Raw genomic sequence first — 20,455 nt, 5'->3', positions numbered from 1 at the left:
CACCGCAGGGTTCAACCCTTGGCATACAAACACTGTCTTCTGTGGTGCTTATCGCAACTCTGCCCTGCTCGTCCCAAGCCCTGGCCTGGGGCTAAGCACACAGACTCACACATCTGGACTAATGGACACATTTGTGTACTTCCCTCTGCAGGTTGTTGCAAGAAGGAGTTAGCGTGAACACCCGACATAAACTTGGATGGTCTGCTCTGATGGTAGCAGCGATAAACAGAAATTCAAGGTGAGTAAAAACGCTAGAACTGCACAAACAGACCCCAAAGTTCACACTAATTGCGGCAGAAGTGGGGGAAAAAAAGTTCATAGATACAAAAAAAACCCCACACCCCACCGTTCTGGGAAAAAGCATCTCGTCGGGCCTTAGCGCCCTGGGCTGGAACGGAAATTGTATTTGAAGGGAACTGTCTGGCAGGAATTCCAGACTAGCCCAGCGAAACGATTTCAGGATTTCGAACAGGGGAAGTCCTCGACTTACGTCAGTTCATTTACTGACCGTTCGAAGTTACAACGGCACTGAACCCAGTGACTCGGGACCATTTTTCACGTTTACGTCCCCAGAGTCACGTGATCAAAATTCAGAGGCTTGGCAACTGGCGTGTACTTGTGACGGTTGCAGCGTCCCTGTGGTCACGTGATCCATCTGTTTGTGACTTTCTGACAAGCAAAGCCGAAGCCAGATTCATTGAACAAGAGTGTTACTAACTTAAACCGCTGCAGTCATTTGCTTGACAACTGCGGCAGGAAAGGTCGTAAAATGGGGCAGAACTCACTTAACGACTGTCTCGCTTAGCAACGGAAATTTTGGGCTCGGTTGCGGTCTTAAGGAGAGGACTACCTGTATCCTGGAGAACCTACTTCTGCTGCTATTGGAGAGTGGTGCCCAGTAATATCATTAATGAGTGGGTTAATGTATACTGATAAGAAGTAATGAAAGCATTACGAGGCAGACTCTACTTATGAAAAGTTACGGCACAATCACTTGAATAGAATTCAGAATTCAGAATTAGAATAGAATAGAATTCAGAATTAGAATAGAATAGAATAGAATTCAGAATTTGAGTAGAATTTAGAATAGAATTCAGAATAGAATAGAATAGGTCAGCGATGGCGAACCTTTTAGAGACCGAGTGCCCAAACTGCAACCCAAAACCCAGTTATGTATCCTCAGCTGCCGGGTGGGCGTGGCCCATTGGGTGGGCGTGGCCCGTTAGGTGGGCGTGGCTGCGGTGGTAACAGCAGACTGGGTGGGACTGAAAAGTTCAATCAATCAATTCTAACTTTGTGAGATCTTTTTTTTTCCCCACGAGAAATTGAAATTGCTTGAACCTTTTTTTTTTCTTTGCACAAGGCTGCTGAGGCCTAAAGCAAAAAGGTTTTATAAAAGCCAGCTGAAGGCCTACTAGGACTGGGGCAACTACAGTACATGCGTGCCCACAGAAAGGGCTCTGCGTGCCACCTGTGCCACGCGTGCCATAGGTTTGCCATCACGGGACTAGATGATCTCCAAAGTCCCTTCCAACTTTTTTACTATTATTATTATTATTATTTATTGTTGTTGTTGTTGTTGTTTTTGTTGTTTAAAGACCAGCTTCATCCTGGTTAAGCCAGAACCATAGTTAATCCTCCCCCATTTTATGCTCCAGAGGCTGACTTTCTTAAGAAATCAAACACAGGCAACTTGACTTATAACAGTTCACTTACTGGCTGTTCGAAGTTACAACGGCACCACGGGAATAGAATATCTTTATTGTCACTGTGTAACTCACAACGAAATTAAGTGCTGTCCACAGTGCACACTACACACAAGTAAAAATCACAAATAAGAACATACATTATATACACACACATCCTTCGCATTCTGTTCACCCTTGCGCTGCCCCTAATATTGCACTTCAGTGTTGCATTATACTGTGGTGTTTAATGTGGTTACAGCGCTGGGATAAAAACTTATTTTTCAGCCTATCCTGTACCATCTGCCAGATGGTAATAGTTCAAAAAACAAAAAAGAACGGGATGAGACGAGTCTTTAAGAACATTTTGAGCTTTCCTAAGACAGCGGGAACGGTACAGGCCTGGAGGTCGTGCTTATGCAGCACGACTGTTTTTCAAAGTTGCCCACTTGAAGATGCGTGGACTTCAACTCCCAGAATTCCCCAGCTTGTGACTTCCCTTGCTGTCCTCCACCGGCATGGAGACTGCTACGGCAAAACCTTTGGCCGTTGAAGAGGAGATTTGCCAGTTCTGGGCGTTAGAAAGAGGGCGAGTAATAATCTAATCCTCAAAGTAATGGCTACCTGCTGGTAAAGTGTTGGGATTTTAGTGGCGGTTCTGTAAAACTCCGTAAAGGTGGAGAGCGCTCTGCTTTGACGTGGGGCCCTTGGTGCGCTCTGAGCTGGCTGGTTTTCTGGTAGACATTCCATGGGCCAACTAGGTAACAACATGAGGCGCTGGTGGCCATATCTCTTTGAGTAACGAAACATCTGGAAGAAAAGAACCCAGCTCAGAGAGGGCCAGGAGCAGTTGAACCAGACAGCAATCAAACGGAAAGAGATACCCTCATCGAGGAGACGCCAAAGGGGGAAAAAAACATAACCCTATACTGACATCACTGACAAGGCCAGGGGAGGAAACCCCATAACACTGAGGATGCTACTTAGCCGGGTCGTGAAACGTCTGCAAGAAAAGCACCCAGCTTAGAGAACACCAAGGACCCCACAGTCTTTCCTTCCTTCCTTCCTTCCTTCCTTCCTTCCTTCCTTCCTTCCTTCCTTCCTTCCTTCCTTCCTTCCTTCCTTCCTCTTCCTCCTCCTCCTCCTCCTCCTCCTCCTCCTCCTCCTCCTCCTCCCTTCTAGCCCTGATGATGTTCCCTAGTTGGGTCATGAAACGTCTGCAAGGAAACCACCCAGCTCAGAGAGCACCAGGGACCCCACAGTCTTTCCTTCCTTCCTTCCTTCCTTCCTTCCTTCCTTCCTTCCTTCCTTCCTTCCTTCCTTCCTTCCTCTTCCTCCTCCTCCTCCTCCTCCTCCCTTCTAGCACTGATGATGTTCCCTAGTTGGGTCATGAAACGTCTGCAAGGAAACCACCCAGCTCAGAGAGCACCAGGGACCTCACAGTCCTTCCTTCCTTCCTTCCTTCCTTCCTTCCTTCCTTCCTTCCTCCCTCCCTCCCTCCCTCCCTCCCTCCCTCCCTCCCTCCTAGCACTGATGAGGTTCCCTAGTTGGGTCATGAAACGTCTGCAAGGAAACCACCCAGCTCAGAGAGCACCAGGGACCCCACAGTCTTTCTTTCTTTCCTTCCTTCCTTCCTTCCTTCCTTCCTTCCTTCCTTCCTTCCTTCCTTCCTTCCTTCCTTCCTTCCTTCCTTCCCTCCTCCTCCTCCCTTTAGCACTGATGATGTTCCCTAGTTCGGCCCTGAAATGTCTGCAAGAAAAGCACCAAGCTCAGAGGGCACCAAGGACCCCACAGTCTTTCCTTCCTTCCTTCCTTCCTTCCTTCCTTCCTTCCTTCCTTCCTTCCTTCCTTCCTTCCTTCCTTCCTTCCTTCCTTCCTTCCTTCTCCTCCTCTTCCTCCCTTCTAACACTGATGATGTTCCCTAGTTCAGCCTGAAACGTCTGCAAGAAAACCATCCAGCTCAGAGAGCACCAAGGACCTCCACAGTTCGAACACAAGCTACAGATATTCTATTCTCTCCGTTTTGGTTTTTCTCCCCCGTTTTCCAGGATTGGGAAAGCTGTCCAGTCAGGGCCCTCGCACCCCGTAAGTTCCCAACACAACCGCCCGCCCTTTCAAGCCAGCTCTTCACAATGCCTTCGGTCCACAACTAAATTCAATTAACTTTTATTCAAAAGCCAGGCCAGAGAGGGAGAAAGGAATCCAATTTGGGGGAACGTGGGACGGCCGGGTGGAGGGGGCTTTGATGTGGCGACCTCTCAGCGTGGCTTGACTTAGTCACAAGTTCATAAGCCCCCCCCCTAAAAAAAGACTTAATGTTTTGGGAAAACACTGGATTAAACGGGCAGACAAAGGCCGAATATCCGCTCTCGGGCGACGCGGATACGACTCCGTGTGCCGAGTTCGTGTGTGGTGAAAACTTTGATGTGCGCTGTGACAAGCTGAACGTCACGACCCTTTTGGGGAAGGCCTTCGGAAGGGCCTCCGAAAAGCAGGCCGGAGCCTTGAAACTGTTTGCTGAACTTTGATGTCCCAACAGCCACAGGTCCTCCTATTTACACGGCTGTGCAAGGATGAGTTTAGCACTCCCTTTGCACTTTTCACCAACGGACAATGGTCAGCAACGGAGTGTGACCGTTGTTGACCATCCCGAGGGACCGTTCCGAGGGTCCAGCGAAGCAGAACGAGGTTTTGAGAGGTGCAAAGAGAAGGAGAAAGGCAGTTCATGCTACAGCGGTTTAGCCCAGCCGGTCCCCCCATTTCTCGCATTTTTTCTGCCGAAAAGATATTCCCTCGGCCTCTCACTCCGTCTGCTTTAACCAGCAATGGTCAAGATCTGCGGTAAATAAGACTTTCCTTAACAGAATAACAAGAGTTGGAAGGGACCTTGGAGGTCTTCTAGTCCAACCCCCTGCTCAAGCAGGAGATCCCTAGACCATCTTGGACAAATGATTGTCCAGTCTCTTCTTGAAAACCTCCAGTGTTGGAGCATTCACAACTACTTGAGGCAAGCTGTTTAATTGTTCAAACAGTTAGGAAATTCCTCCTTAGTTCCAGGTTGCTTCTCTCCTTGATTACTTTCCATCTGTTGCTGCTTCTCCTGCCTTCGGGTGCTTTGGAGAATAGCTTGACTCCCTCTTCTTTGGGGCATCCCCTGAGATACTGGAAGACTGCTATCATGTCACCTCTAGTCCTTGTCATTAAAACAGACCTACTCAATTTATTTATTTTATTTTATTTTATTTTATTATATTTATATACCGCCCTTTCCCGAAGGACTCTGGGCGGTTTACAGGGTGATTAAAACAAAAAATACAAAAGTTAAAAACAGTTAAAAAAATTATATCCGTCCCTGAACAAATAAAACCCCAGTTAAAATTAAAATTAAAATTAAAATCCTCAGCCTGGGCCAGAGAGCTCGAAGAGCCAGGTCTTCAGGCCCTGGCGGAATGAACGGAGGTCGGGGGCAGTCCTCAGCTCCACTGGCAGCTGGTTCCAAAGGGCAGGCGCCCCCACTGAGAAGGCCCTACCCCTGGGTGTTACCCGCCGGCAATCTCTTACCGGCGGCACCCTGAGAAGACCCTCCCTGTGGGAGCGCACTGGACGAAGGGAGCTTGATGCCGGCAGCAGGTGTTCCCTCAGATAACCCGGACCCAAGCCATGTAGGGCTTTATAGGTCATCACCAGCACCTTGAATCTCACCTGGAGGGCAACTGGAAGCCAATGCAGCTCGTGGAGTAGAGGTGTTACATGGGAGTATCGGGAAACCCCCATCACAACTCGCGCGGCCGCATTCTGCACCAGCTGAAGCCTCCGAGCGGTCCTCGAGGGCAGCCCCATGTAGAGAGCGTTGCAGTAGTCTAAACGGGAGGTCACGAGCGCATGAGTGACTGTGCGTAGGGCATCTTGGTCCAGGTAGGGTCGCAACTGGCGCACCAGGCGAACCTGGGCAAAAGCCCCCCTGGTCACGGCTCCTATGTGGTCTTCAAAATTGAGTCGTGAATCCAGGAGGATTCCTGCAACCATTCCTCATATGTTTTAGCCACTTTTTTCAGAGCCGAACGGTCGTTGAGGACTCCCCGTAACGAGATGGGCTCCCCCCTCCATCCTGCTGAGGACTGTTGAGCCACCGGGGTGGGGGGGGGAGAGAGGTCCCACGGGGGTCCCAACTGGAGCAGAGGATGGACCTTCAGACAGGAAGGGGCCGCAGCCCAAGATGGAGGAAGGCAGACTTGACGCCCCGATCTATAATTAATATGTAATTATCTGCCTCCTTTTGTTAAGCTCCTCCAGCGGGGTCCACACACTCTCGCCCAGGGCTCCCTCCGCAGCTGGCGCACCCTCCGCAAGGCGTGCACACACTCTGAGCTTCCTTGCACGCATCCCCCACCCCAACTCGTCCAGCCCCCCCCAACCCCTCAGAGCAGAAAGCACTTACTGTCATTGATTTAACTGCCTGGTGAACTTTAGTTAAAGGCTGCCCTCTGGGGTCAGGGCAGATTGATATGCGCGCAGATGAGGGGCTAATGCAATTAAGGCCCGATCAGCAAATTAAAGGTCTAGTTGGGGGAGGCTGTAAGGCAGGAATTATTGAAGCTGGGGAGGTTCCTCCCCCCTCCCTGAAAGACAAATGACACCTTTTGCACGTCCCCCCTCGGTGCAGCGCTTGGCCTTGGGGTGCACCTGTGCAGGCTGAGCCTCCCCCCCCCCCCGCCCTCTTTCCAGCCCCCCACGGGGCGTCCCTGTCTTCAGTCACGTCATCAACAGACTGCACGAGAAGATGAGAAAAGCTGGGTGGGTGTGCAGGTGGTCCTCGACGTCGCGACCACAGTTTGCGCTGCTAAGCGAGACATTTGTTAAGTTTGTAAGCCGCCCTGAGTCTTCGGAGAAGGGCGGGATATAAATGGAATTAAAATAAATAAATAAAATTTGTTAAGTGAGTTTTGCCCTATTTGCGCCCTTTCTTGGCGCAGTTCTTAAGTGAAACACTGCAGCCGTTAAGTTAGTCACACGGTCGTTCAGCGAATCTGGCTTCCCCCACTGACTTTGCTTGACAGACGGTCGCAAAAGGGGAATCGCGTGACACACACACACACACACACACACACACACACACCCCGGGGACACGGCGACCGTCATAAATACGAGTCAGTTGCCGAGCGTCTGAATTTGGATCACATGACCCCGGCGACGCTGGTAAATGTGAAAAGTGGTCCTAAGTCCCTTTTTTCCAGTGCCGTTGTAACTTTGAACGGTCACTAAGTGAGCTGTTGTTAGGTGAGGACTACCTATACGTGGGTGTTCCTGTGCTTAACATTTTGTGAGCGTGTATCTTTCTCTTTCTGCATTTTCCTTGCTGGGAGTTTGGCCCAGTTGGATGCCAAAGTGAGAGAGAGAGATGGATAGATAGATAGATTAGATAGATAGGTAGATAGATAGGTAGGTAGATAGATAGATAGATAGATAGATAGATAGATAGATAGATAGATAGATAGATAGATAGATAGATAGATAGATAGATAGATAGATAGATAGATGATAGAGATAGGAGGGAGAGAGAGAGATGGATAGATAGATTAGATAGATAGGTAGATAGATAGATAGGTAGGTAGGTAGATAGATAGATAGATAGATAGATAGAGATAGGGAGAGAAAGATGGATAGATAGATTAGATAGATAGATAGATAGATAGATAGATTAGATAGATAGATTAGATAGATAGATTAGATAGATAGATAGATAGATTAGATAGATAGATAGATAGATAGATAGATAGATAGATAGATAGATAGATAGATAGATAGATAGATAGATAGATAGAGATAGGAGGGAGAGAGAGAGATGGATAGATAGATAGATTAGATAGGTAGATAGATAGATAGGTAGGTAGGTAGATAGATAGATAGATAGATAGATAGATAGATAGATAGATAGATAGAGATAGGAGGGAGAGAGAGAGATGGATAGATAGATTAGATAGATAGGTAGATAGATAGATAGGTAGGTAGGTAGGTAGATAGATAGATAGAGATAGGGAGAGAGAGATGGATAGATTAGATAGATAGATAGATAGATAGATAGATTAGATAGATAGATTAGATAGATAGATTAGATAGATAGATAGATAGATAGATAGATAGATTAGATAGATAGATAGATAGATAGATAGATAGATAGATAGATAGATAGATAGATAGATAGATAGATAGATAGATAGAGATAGGAGGGAGAGAGAGAGATGGATAGATAGATTAGATAGGTAGGTAGATAGATAGATAGATAGATAGATAGATAGATAGATAGATAGATAGATAGATAGATAGATAGATAGATAGATAGATAGATAGATACTCTACTTGGACCCTTCTCTTCTGAGTGGTGGAAAGTGACCTCCATTTCAGAAACAGAGAAACAAAAGACCTGACTTACATTTTTTTTCTTTCCCTTTGCTTCAAATAACTAAATGAAATGCACTCCCACAGATTTCTTTTCCGTCTCTGAGCATTGTTTGCCAACCTTTGGTTTTTAATCACTTAGCTCTCGTCCTTCTCTTCCAAACCCCTTTTTTGGTGCCCACTGGGTTCCGGGGCTGGGCGAAAATGCAATAAACAAACAAGGATGGCTTTTTAATGGCTGGGCCGCTCCCCCCCCTAATTTCTCTTGCAAGCTGGACTCTGTTTTGCTATCTGCCAATTGGACAAGAGCAATCAATATCTGCCATCACTCAAATGTCAAGCTGGCTCTGATGCACAGCCTGGCATTTTGTTGGGGCGCTAGGATGAAGGGCAGCGGGGCCAGGAGGACCGGATCCAGAAGGATCTGCTTCCAGATCCTTTGCGTGGTTCTGGCCAACTGCACGGAAGTGGGCTGGGGGGGGGCGGTCCGTTGGACAGGAACCGACGTGCCTTTGAAGAAATGGGGAATGGCAGACTCTTTATCGCGATCCTCACTTTGATTAGAGCAGCGAAGCAGGAATCGGCCCCCGCTTGAATCAATTAAGCCGCCTTAGGAGCCGAGCGCTTTTCCGCTTTTCTGGTCTGTGGGCCAGGAATTGGGGAGACAAACAAACCCAGACCGCTTTCCAGGGGACTGAAACCATTCTGAAATACACAGACCCCGGTGTATTTGTGGGGGGGGGGGGCGGGGGAAAGGCTGCCTTACTTTTTTTTTCCCCTTCAGATCAAAGGACTTCAATCAAAAGTGACTGTTTATTATTTATTTTATATCCTGCCTTTGTTTTTGTTTTTTGTAAACAACTCAAGGCGGCAAAATAACTTCAGAAGAATTCCTTCCTCATCCTGTTTTCCCAACAACAACCCTGTGAAGTAGTCTTGGCTGGTTGAGAGGGACTGGCCCAAACTCACCCAGATAACTCATGCCTAAGGCGGGACTAGAACTCACCGTCTCCTAGTGATTGGCCCAAATGCCTGCTCAATTGCCTCCTTCATTCCCTCCCTCCTTTCCCTCCCTCCCTCCCCCCTCCCCTCCTTCCTTCCTTTGTTCCTCCCTCCCTCCCCTCCTTCCTTCTTTCCTTCCCTCTCTCCCTCCCCTCCTTTCTTCCTTCCTCCCTCCCTCCCCTCCTTCCTCCCTCCCGCTTTCCTTCCTTCCCTCCCTCCCTCCCCTCCTTCCTTCCTTCCATCCCTCCTTCCTTCCTCTCTCCCTCCCCTCCTTCCTTCCTTCCCTCCCTCCCTCCTTCCTTCCTCCCCTCCTTCCTTCTTTCCTTCCCTCTCTCCCTCCCCTCCTTCCTTCCTCCCCTCCCTCCCTCCCCTCCTTCCTTCCTTTCTTTCTCCCTCCCCTCCTTCCTTCCTTCCTCCTTCCTTCCCTCCCTTCCCTCCTTCTTTCCCTCCCCCCTCCCCTCCTTCCTTCCTCCCTCCTTCCCTCCCTCCCCTCCTTCCCTCCTCCTCCCTTCCTTCCTCCCTCCCTCCCTCCCCTCCTCCTCCCTCCTCTCCTTCCTTCCTTCCTTTCTCCCCTCCCTCCCTCCCCTCCCCCCTTTCCAACAGACCTTTCCTTCCTTTCCCATCTTCCGCCAGCCCTTCCTGGATCTGACCGCAGCCTCTTGTCCTCTTCCTCTTCCTCTCTCTGGACAGCGTGGTGAAGGCTCTGCTGGCGGGAGGAGCTGACCCCAACCTGGGAGATGAGTTCAGCAGCGTCTATCAGACGGCCAAAGAGAAGGGGATCCATTCTTTGGAAGGTAACAGAACTTCACTCACTCCAATTGATTCGTTGGTTTATTTTCCCCCCTCTCGGGACCCCCGGAGCAGCCTGGGTCTTTTTTCTCTCCCCCCCCCCCCTTGTCTTCCTTAGAAGTGAGGGGGCTAAAAGCATTTCTTCAGGTGGCAGCTTCACCCGGGGTCTCCACGGGGCCCTTAGAGGGCCCCCCCGTTTCCCCCCCCCAAGCACAAACCCAAGGGTTGACCATAGAGAGCCATGTTCCAGATCAGGACTCTCCAACTGCGGCAACCTTAAGGCTTGTGGACTTCAACTCCCAGAATTCCCTAGCCAACATGGCTGGCTGGGGAATTCTGGGAGTCGAAGTCCAGGCATCTTAAAGTTGCCGCGGTTGAGAAACACCACAAGAAGAGATGATTAACAGAGGGGATTGAAGATATGTGTTTGCGCTAATCCGTTGGCTTTTTTCTTTACATATATACCATGATTAGATGTTGGGTGGATTTGATTGTCAGACACGATAGACTCCCTTATCTGAAATGCTTGTTTATTCGATATAGTATTTTTCTTACATAAGGAAGGGAAAGCTTGTAACAATTTGTACACCCGTTATGTAAGGGGGAGATACACACACACACACACACACACACACACACACACACACTTTTCAGCATCTGGCTGGGATGAATTCTTGATGTTTAATGTTAGATCTATTTGACATTTTGAGTTTGGTTTTGTTTTTTTTTCCTTTTCCTTTTTTTTTAAACTACACAAGAACTCTTTGCTCGTTTGCTAGCGTTGGATGTTCATTTTCCGCTTCGTTATTTATCCCTGTTAATAAAATAAAATAAAATAAAATAAAATAAAATAAAATAAAATAAAATAAAATAAAATAAAATAAAATAAAATAAAATAAAATAAAATAAAATAAATGCAGGTGATCCTCAATGTACAACACTTGGTTTAGTGACCATTTTGAAGTTGCAACGGCATTGAAAAAATGAGTTACGGCCATTTTTCACACTTAACAACCATGGACAGCCTCCCCCAGGTCATGTGATCGAAATTCAGGCGTTTGGCAACTGGCTCGTACTTAAGACGGTCGCACAATCCGCTTTTGTGACCTTCCGTCAAGCAAACCCAGTGGGGGAGCCAGGTTCGTTGTGAGTTACACGACAACAGTAACGGTATTCTATTCCAGGGCTTTTCGACCAGCGGTACGGGTACCACCTGTGGTACTTTGGCACCTGGCAGGTGGTACGCAACCATCCTAGAAAACTAGCAGGGGAGGGGAATGAGTTGAACCGGTGGCAGCACCGCACAAGCCGGAGCGAGAGACGGCTGGAGCTGCAGGGCTGTCAGGGCTGAGTGGAAGCACCAAGATCAGCGCCAGGATCCTGCTGGAGCTCAGCGCTGATCCTGGCACTTCTGCTGAGCCCAGAAGAAGTGCCGATCAGCCGGAATGTACGGTCACAGTGTCCCAGGGTCATGTGAAGTGACCAAAACCTGCTGCAACCACCCAGCAGACGGGGGGGGAGTGGGGAATAAAAACCAAACACCCCCCCACCCCACCCCCGCTGCCAATCCTCAACAGAAATGCTCACAACAAAGAAAACCTCGGATAAAAAACGCTGCCGGGCGGGCAGGCAGGTGTCTTGCTCAGCTGTGGCTTGTGGGGCACTTTTTTCAGGGCCATTGTAACTTTGAACAGTCACTAAGCGAACCGTTGTAAGTCGAGGACTAGCTGTACTTTATCACTTTTTTCCTTTTTCCTTTTGGTCAAGTTTTTGACACCTTGCTAGGCGACTGGTGGTACTAGGATGTCGCCATATCCTAAAAGTGGTGCAATGGGTGAAAAGGTTGAAAAGCCCTGTTCTATATTCTATCTTCTGTTCTATTCTATTCCCTTAAATTAGTGTTACCAGCGTTAATTTAACAAGTTCAGCGATTCACTTATCAAATGTGGCAAGGAAAATCGCAAAATGGGGCAAAACCCGCTTAACAAATGCATCATAAATTTTGAGCTCAATTGTGGCCGTAAGTTGAGGACTGCCGATGTGTGTGTGTGTGTGTGTGTGTGTGTGTGATATATGATATGTATGATATATGATATGCCAATTGAGGCTAAAGTCAAGGTCAGGAGATCAGATTTGCAAGGAGAAGGAAATTCCCTGAGTCACAGGAGCCATCGTGTGTTCACACACACACACACACACACACACACACACACACACACACGGGCAACGGGCCCCTTTAACAGCTCACACCGCACCATTAAAGGCAGACAACAGGATGCCAATATATCTTGCTAGACTTTATCCAAGCCCCAAATACCTCAAGCCGTAAAGTTAATATTTTTGTCTGCATTCCCTGCCCTTTTTCAGCCCATGTATGTGTTTTATGTTACATTCCGGATTTTTTTTTCTGTGTGGGGGGGGCATGGATGAAGAAATGTAGGAAAAGCAGGCCCCCTCCGAAGGAAGTCGCCTTCATTTGTTTGCTTGACATGTTTTATTAAAAAGAATAAATTCACTTGCATTAAAAAAGAGAGAGAGAGAGAGAGAGAGAGAGATGGTGGGGGGAGGTAAGAGAGAGAAAGAGAGAAAAAAAACTGCCTTTGTTTTCCACGGCTATTTTGTAACGATTTGCATATTTTGTGTGTGTGTGTGTGTGTGTGTGTGTGTGTGTGTGTGTATATATGTATATATATATATATATATATATATATATATATATATATATATATATATATATATATATATATATATATATATATACACACACACACACACACACACACACACACACACACACATATACATATATATATATATTTCATAAAAGCCTGCAAAGCCAGGGAGAGGGGTGGGCTCCGCTGCCACCCTCCGCTGCCGCCGCCACGCCCGCCGCACAAAATATATTAGAGACATTTATACGGATGGCAGGGAGGAGAGATGGAGAGCTGAAAATTTCCAGGCTCCCCATGATGGATGGCGGAAGAGGCTTCCCTTGACGCTTTATTGAGTTTCCGATGATTATCTCTCCCGGAGACATTTTTTATGGATGACGGTTGAGCTGTCACTTGCAGGACCACTGGGGGGGGGGGGGAAGCTACCTAACCATAATAACACTTTAATCTTTTTACTGCATCCCTTCCTAGTAGCTCAGATTCATCTTCTCTGACACCAGCCACTTGATTATCCTGGGCCCCTCCCCGGATAGGCAAAGGAGGGAAATAAATAAGGGGACGGCCTCTCGGTCTCCCCCCTCCCTAAAAGGAAAGGAAAGGAAAGAAAAAAGCAAAACACACAAAAGTGAAGGAAAAAACGCAGCCCAGGAAAAGGAAAAAAAAACAAACGGAAGGTCCAGCCTATCCCGCTCTGATGGCTCCTTCTGCAGATGCTGAGATTTATTTGCATTAATGGCAGCTGGGAGGGATGCCGGCTGTTAATTACAATATTTTAGATTTCGCCCGTCTGGTCCTTAACCAGCCACTGCCCAGGAAAGTTGGGGGGGGGGCTGCCTGCTGCTGCTGCTGCTCAGGACCCACCTGTGTAGGAGTCGGGGGGGCACACGGGCTCGCTGACTGTCTCCAGCAGCGGGGTGGACTAGAAGACCTCCGAGGTCCCTTCAGAAGCTGCTGCCCTTAGGCATTTTGAGGTTTGTGCGGCTGCCCGTCTCATCTGCGCGACTCTGGCTGGCTAGCGATGAAAAACAGACTTTTAAAGGTCTACGGAGCTTCTCGGCCATCCAGGTTGTCCCAAAGGTGCTTTTCCCCCCCCCCCAAAAGGCAACTGGACTTGGGGTTGGTTTCTCCCCCCCCACCCCGAGTTGGGGGTGGCAGCACGAAGGGAGGCTCAGCCAGTCTCAATGTATACATGGTTGTACTTGGACAATAAAGGTTCGTTCCTTCCTTCCTTCCTTGAAAGTGTTTCACTTCTCATCCCAGAAGCTTCTTCCGTCTGATCTCAAGGTGAGATTCGCACCCGTTCCTTTACTCTTCCGAGAGGGCTTGAGGACCCAGCTCTACCAGTTGACGTGGGCGTGTCATACTGGGAGCTGCAGTCGCATTAAATAGAAGCGCCCACCTCCACCCTACATATATTCCCCCCCCCCTGCTTCGTGGCTAATTTTTAATTTTAGCATCGTAGAGCCAATCCACTGTGGCTCGGCAAATTGGGGCAGGATTCAATGTTTTAACCTTTTATAATAATACTGTTTTCATTGTAAGCCAGAGTCGCGTGTCAGCGAGGCGGGTGGCCCGTAATTTTAACAAATAAGTATTAAAAAGTAAAAGCGATAGGAACGACATAAAACAACAGAGCAGTCCAGCCACCCGGAGTCACGACGAATGAGTTGAGCAGCAGCCGTATCAGTTCTCTTAATAAATGAATTTTTTTTTAAAAAAAAAAGTATGCAAACCACTTGAAGCTTTTCAAGGAAAAAGGCAAGATGTAAATATAACAAATGGAAGAAATGAAAAGTGACACCGTAGTTTGATCAAGCAGAGAAATAAGGGGGTGGTGGGGGTTTTAATTATTCTTTTCCAGATGTTCTGTTCTGGAAACATCTGTAAGGACGTATGTTCCAGGGTGGGGAAGAAAAAGGTCACTTTTTAAAAAAAACAAACCAAAAACTTAAGAAATTTCCCATTGAACCTCTTCTAGGGCAAGGGGTCTCCAACCTTGGCGACTTTACAACTTGTGGACTTCAGCTCCCAGAATGCCTCAGCCGGCAGACCAGAGCTGTCTTGAGGAATTCTGGGAGTTGAAGTCCACAAGTCGTAAAGTTGCCAAGGTTGGAGACCCGCTTTGTGTTGAGGGAAAATTTTGTCCACAACAGTGTACATCAGCAAAAATATCATTTCAAATCATTCACAGATAGTCCTCGATTTACAGCAGCTCGTTTAGCGACCGTTCAAAATTAGAACGGCACTGGAAAACGGGAGTTAGGGCCGTTTTTCCTCACCGCCGTTGCGGCATCCCCAGGGTCACGTGATCCGAATTCTGAGGCTTGGCAACTGACTTGTATTTAGATAAGATAAGATAACCTTTATTGTCATTTTTTTTTTTACTGTGGGCACAACGGCACACATCAAAAATGAAATTTAGTTGCCTGCTCCCCAAGTGAAACACATACATGACACACACCTAACCATACTATAAACACATATGTATAGACCCGCACCCCTACATATACATAACAAATAAATATTAAATATCTTACCTAAAATGGGGCAAAGTTCACTTAACAAATGTTTCGCTTAGCAGTGTAAATTTTGGGCTCAAATGTGGTCATACGTTGAGGACTACCACCTGTATTTGTTTGTTTATGCAGGCGCTACATTAAATGTAGACTTGATCTACGCCAGATGACTCGTGCTGTTACAATAGGAAAATTCTGTTTCTTCATTAGTTTTGCATCTAATAAATTTTCATCTCTTCCCTCTTCCTCCTCCGGTAACCGGGCAAAGTAATGTCTCTGCCTTTTTATGCCAAGCTGGCAAAAACAGACCAAGGGCACCGAATCAGCAGCCGAGGGACTCAAAGTTGGTCTGGTTAAATTGGCAGGTTCATCCTTTGTTGGGTTATCTCTTAAGATCTTCCTTCGGTCTGGGCAGAATAGTTTACATATTCATAGATAGGATCTTTGTAGATCAGCTCTGAGCTGGGGGATCCTCATTGCGTGGCTGTTTCCTTGCAGACGTTTCATGACCCAACTAGGGAACAGCATCGGTGCTAGAAGGAAGGAAGGAAGGAAGGAAGGAAGGAAGGAAGGAAGGAAGGAAGGAAGGAAGGAAGGACGGACTGTAGGGTCCTTGGTGCTCCCTGAGCTGGGTGGTTTTCGTGCAGACGTTTCATGACCCAACTAGGGAACAGCATCGGTGCTAGAAGGAAGGAAGGAAGGAAGGAAGGAAGGAAGGAAGGAAGGAAGGAAGGAAGGAAGGAAGGACGGACTGTAGGGTCCTTGGTGCTCCCTGAGCTGGGTGGTTTTCGTGCAGACGTTTCATGACCCAACTAGGGAACATCATCAGAGCTAGAAGGGAGGAGGAGGAGGAGGAAGGAAGGAAGGAAGGAAGGAAGGAAGGAAGGAAGGAAGGAAGGAAGGAAGAAGGACTGACTGTGGAGTCATTGGTGGTTTCTGAGCTGGCTGGTTTCCTTGCAGACTTTTCATGACCCAACTAGGGAACATCATCAGTGCCAGAAGGGAGGGCGGGAGGAAGGAAGGAAGGAAGGACGGACGGACGGACGGACTGTGGGATCCTGGGTGCTCTCTGAGCTGGGTGGTTTTCTTGCAGATTTTTCATGACCCAACTAGGGAACATCATCAGTGCTGGGGGTGGGTTGGGTTGGGAGTGGTCTTAGTGGTCCCTTGATTACATACTGTTCCACACACACCGCCAATGAAGCAACCTTGAGCTAGAGAGCGTTGCTTTGTCCCTAACGAACTCTCCCACCGTGCCCTGCAGTGCTGGTCACCCGGGAAGATGACTTCAACAACCGCCTGAACAACCGGGCCAGTTTCAAGGGCTGCACGGCGTTGCATTACGGGGTTCTGGCGGATGACTACACCACAGTCAAGTTGCTCCTGGAAGGAGGTAAGGGGGCCCTGGGGGGGAGGGGACTTGGCCTCTCTCTCCTGGAGGAAGTTCTTGAGATGTTCCCCCTGTGGAGTTGGACACTAGTATGCCAGATCTGGAGACAAGCCTTCCTGCGCATTGGGGGGTGGGTGGGTTTGGGGTGAAAGGGGAAGGAAAGGAAGACATTTTGTCAGTTCCAGGGATAGAAGCTGTCCAGAGATTGGGGGGGGGCTGAGTCCTTTGTGTTTGCTCTCTGAGCTGATCCCGTTCGGTTCGCTTTGCTTCCTTCTGTCACTTTAGAAAGGACTCACTTAAAAACAGTCCCTGGTCATGGAATGGAGTGGAGTGGAGTGGAGTGGAATGGAATGGAATGGAATGGAATGGAATGGAATGGAATGGAATGGAATGGAATAGAATAGAATAGAATAGAATAGAATAGAATAGAATAGAATAGAATAGAATAGAATAGAATAGAATTATGGAATAGAATAGAATAGAAATATAGAATAGAATAGAAATATGGAATAGAATAGAATAGAATAGAATAGAATTATGGAATAGAATAGAATAGAAATATAGAATAGAATAGAAATATGGAATAGAATAGAATAGAATAGAATAGAATTATGGAATAGAATAGAATAGAATAGAATTATGGAATAGAATAGAATAGAATTATGGAATAGAATAGAATAGAGCAGAACAGAACAGAACAGAACAAGAATAGAATTAGAATTGAATAGAATAATGAATAGAATAGAATAATAGAATAGAATTCAGAATTAGAATGAATAGAATAGAATAGAATAGAATAGAATAGAATAGAATAGAATAGAATAATAGGAGAATAGGAGAATGGAATAGAATGGAATATGGAATAGAAATAGAATAGAAGAATAGAAATATGGAATAGAATAGAATAGAATAGAATAGAATAGAATAGAATAGAATAGAATAGAATAGAATAGAATAGAATAATAAAATACAGAATAGAATAGAATAGAAGAATAGGAGAATGGAATAGAATGGAATATGGAATAGAAATAGAATAGAATAGAATAGAAATATGGAATAGAATAGAATAGAATAGAATAGAATAGAATAGAATAGAATAGAATAGAATAGAATAGAATAGAGTAGAATAGAATAGAAATATGGAATAGAATAGAGCAGAACAGAACAGAACAAGAATAGAATTAGAATTGAATAGAATAATGAATAGAATAGAATAATAGAATAGAATTCAGAATTCAGAATTAGAATTAATAGAATAGAATAGAATAGAATAGAATAGAATAGAATAGAATAGAATAGAATAGAATAGAATAGAATAGAAGCTGGAAGGGACCTTTGAGGTCTTCTAGTCCAGCCCCCCGCTCAAGCAGGAGAACCTACACCATTTCAGACAAATGGCTGTCCAGTCTCTTCTTAAAAACCTCCAGTGATGGAGCGCCCACAACTTCTGGAGGCAAGCTGTTCCACTGGTTAATTGTCCTCACTGTCAGGAAGTTTCTCCTTAATTCCAGGTTGCTTCTCTCTTTGGTCAGTTTCCATCCATTTTTTCTTGGCCTGCCCTCCGGTGCTTTGGAGAATAGCTTGACCCCCTCTTCTCTGCGGAGAAGTGCCTATCCTTTCAGGGGAAGTACTATTTCATTCCTGGCTTTCCAGATCCTCCTTATTCCTCAACCTTCCACGGATTTTACTACTGATTCTCCCTAAAACGGTTTCCATCGCCTCGCAGATTCCCAGCCAGTATTTGGAGGAAAGCCCAGTTACGAAGAACAGTCAGAAAGTTACCAAAGATTTGCTGGTTGGTGGGGACGACTCTTAAGTCCGGTGTCTCCAATCTTGGCCCCTTTAAGACTTATGGACTTCAGTTCCCAGAACTCCCCAGCCAGCTGGGAATTCTGGGAGTTGAAGTCCACAAGTCTCCAAGTGGCCAAGGATGGACACCCCCTGCTCTAAGGTACATGGAGAATTGCCAGGATTCACACCAAGTAGCCTTCATTGCAGGGCTGGCCAGCAAGAACTGCTGCTTGTCAGCTAAGCCGGCAATCAACAAGGGACAGGTCCTTTTTGGGGGTGGCCCCCGTCTGCCAGATAGGCCTTTCATCATGTCAGCACCAAGCCCTGACTAGCAAATCCCAGTTTGCGGCCTTCTGGATATTCCTAAATTTCCATTCCTGGCACATCTCCTGGCATCCCGTTTTCCATAGCCTGTAATGAAGCGACATCACCATCTCCCTGGCATGCTGTGCTTGTTGCGATGACTTGTGAGCTTACTGTTGTTTGTGTGTTGTTCTCGGAGGGGGGGGAGGGCTTGTTTGAGCTTTTAGAGCAGGGGTCTTCAAACTTGGCCCTTTGATGACTTGTGGACTTCAACTCCCAGAATGCCTCAGCCAGCGTGCTTAGCTGAGGAATTCTGGGAGTTGAAGTCCAGGGGTCTTCAAACTTGGCCCTTTGATGACTTGTGGACTTCAACTCCCAGAATTCATGCCTGGCTGAGGAATTCTGGGAGTTGAAGTCCACAAGTCATCAAAGGGCCAAGTGTGAAGACCCCTGAAATATAGCAATAGATCAGTAAGTCTGGAGTTAAAACCACAGTCGCCATACCGCCATTAGAGAAAAATATGGAAGATTGGGATGGTATGGAAACCTCTGCCTTGGCGAGGGGGTTGGACTAGATGACCTCCAAGGTCCCTTCCAGCTTTAGGACTGTATGAATGAAGAGAACCTGTTGCAATTTCTCCTTAGGCCACAATGACGATCATTGTAGTAAGAGTAGGGGCCTTCAAACGTGGCCCTTGGGTGACTCGTGGACTTCAACTCCCAGAATGCCTCAGCCAGGGGTCACGCGTGCCTGGCTGAGGCATTCTGGGAGTTGAAGTCCACGAGTCATCCAAGGGCCAAGTTTGAAGACCCCTGCTTTAAAGTTGGTGGAGGGTCTTTTTGAGAAGACTTTGTCCTAACCAGGGTTGTATAAAACTCTGAAGGGAACACTTGGCTCTGTCTGAGGAGGCTTGGCTGAGCCTGGGGAAGGGTGAGCAGCTGTGTGTTGGAGGTAGGGGAGGACCCCCTTCCGTGGTCCAGGGCTGGCTGGCTGGCTGGCTGTGAAATTCGGGAGGTTGAAGTCCACCGGGACTTCCAAGTCGCCCAGGTTGAGAGAATACTAGCCGAGATCTGGGATCACGGGATTGAAAGCAAAGGACAGTGAGTCCTTGACTTACAACTATGTGTTTTGTGACTGAAAAGAGGGGACTTAGGAACGTTTCTCGCACGTACGACCGCTGCAGCCTCCCCGTGATCTAAATTCAGACCCGCTTGGCAGCTGACTCCTATTTATGACGGTCGCAGAGTCCCGGGGAGGGGGGGGGCTGTCACATGATCCCCTTTTGCGACCTTCCGACAAGCAAAGTCACTGGGGGGGGGGGAAGCCAGATTCGCTTCGCAACCGTGTTACCCACTTAACAACTGCGGGGATTCATTGAACGATTGTGACGAGAAAGGTCATAAAATGGGGCAATAGCTCACTTAACGACCATCTGGCTTAGCGGCACAAATTTTGGGCTCAGATGTGGTGGTAGGTTGAGGCGCTCCTGTGTTTAGGAAGAATGCAGCTGGGGAATCTCGTGGCCTGGGGGGGGAGACACACACACACACACACGCTTTGCCTAATGCCTTGTTCAACCGCCTGCAGCCCCTTTCTCCACCGGGGAATGCCGGCGTGGCTTGCACTCTGACCCCCGAGAGGCGGGCACTTCCTCCCTGCCTTGGGCCACCAGGCCCCCTCTGCTTTCTCCGGCCCCCTCACCTGCCCTTCCGCCGGGCGCCCTCTCCTCCGGCCGGCCCTTCGCCCGATCTCTCTGCCCTGGGGGCCAAAGCCATTAACTCCCCCCTGCCGTCTCCCTGCTTCCACTTGCCCCCCCCTTTCCTCCCTCTTCCTGGCTGGAGGCAGCCTGCCCGTCACCCTTCACCCCACCGCCGGCCTTTGGGCTGAATCACTTGACCCTTCCTTGTGGT

The 20,455-nt window shown here is 47.5% G+C and overlaps 1 protein-coding gene across 2 annotated transcripts in view; it reads left to right on the top strand.

The window, feature by feature from the left end:
- Positions 1–20,455, top strand: part of CLPB (ClpB family mitochondrial disaggregase) — an 86,561-nt gene that overhangs the window by 9,910 nt on the left and 56,196 nt on the right. For both annotated transcript variants that reach the window (XM_081327824.1, XM_081327823.1), the window contains exons 3-5: positions 152–238; positions 9,774–9,877; positions 16,325–16,453. In XM_081327824.1, the coding sequence (XP_081183950.1) occupies positions 152–238; positions 9,774–9,877; positions 16,325–16,453 (320 nt within the window). The remainder of the gene's footprint in view (positions 1–151; positions 239–9,773; positions 9,878–16,324; positions 16,454–20,455) is intronic.

The sequence above is a fragment of the Vipera berus genome (genome assembly GCF_964194415.1).
Source record: "Vipera berus genome assembly, chromosome: 4".
NCBI lineage: Eukaryota > Metazoa > Chordata > Lepidosauria > Squamata > Viperidae > Vipera > Vipera berus.
The sequence above is the reverse complement of the archived record's forward strand: the minus strand, read 5'-3'. Positions and strand labels throughout refer to the sequence as shown.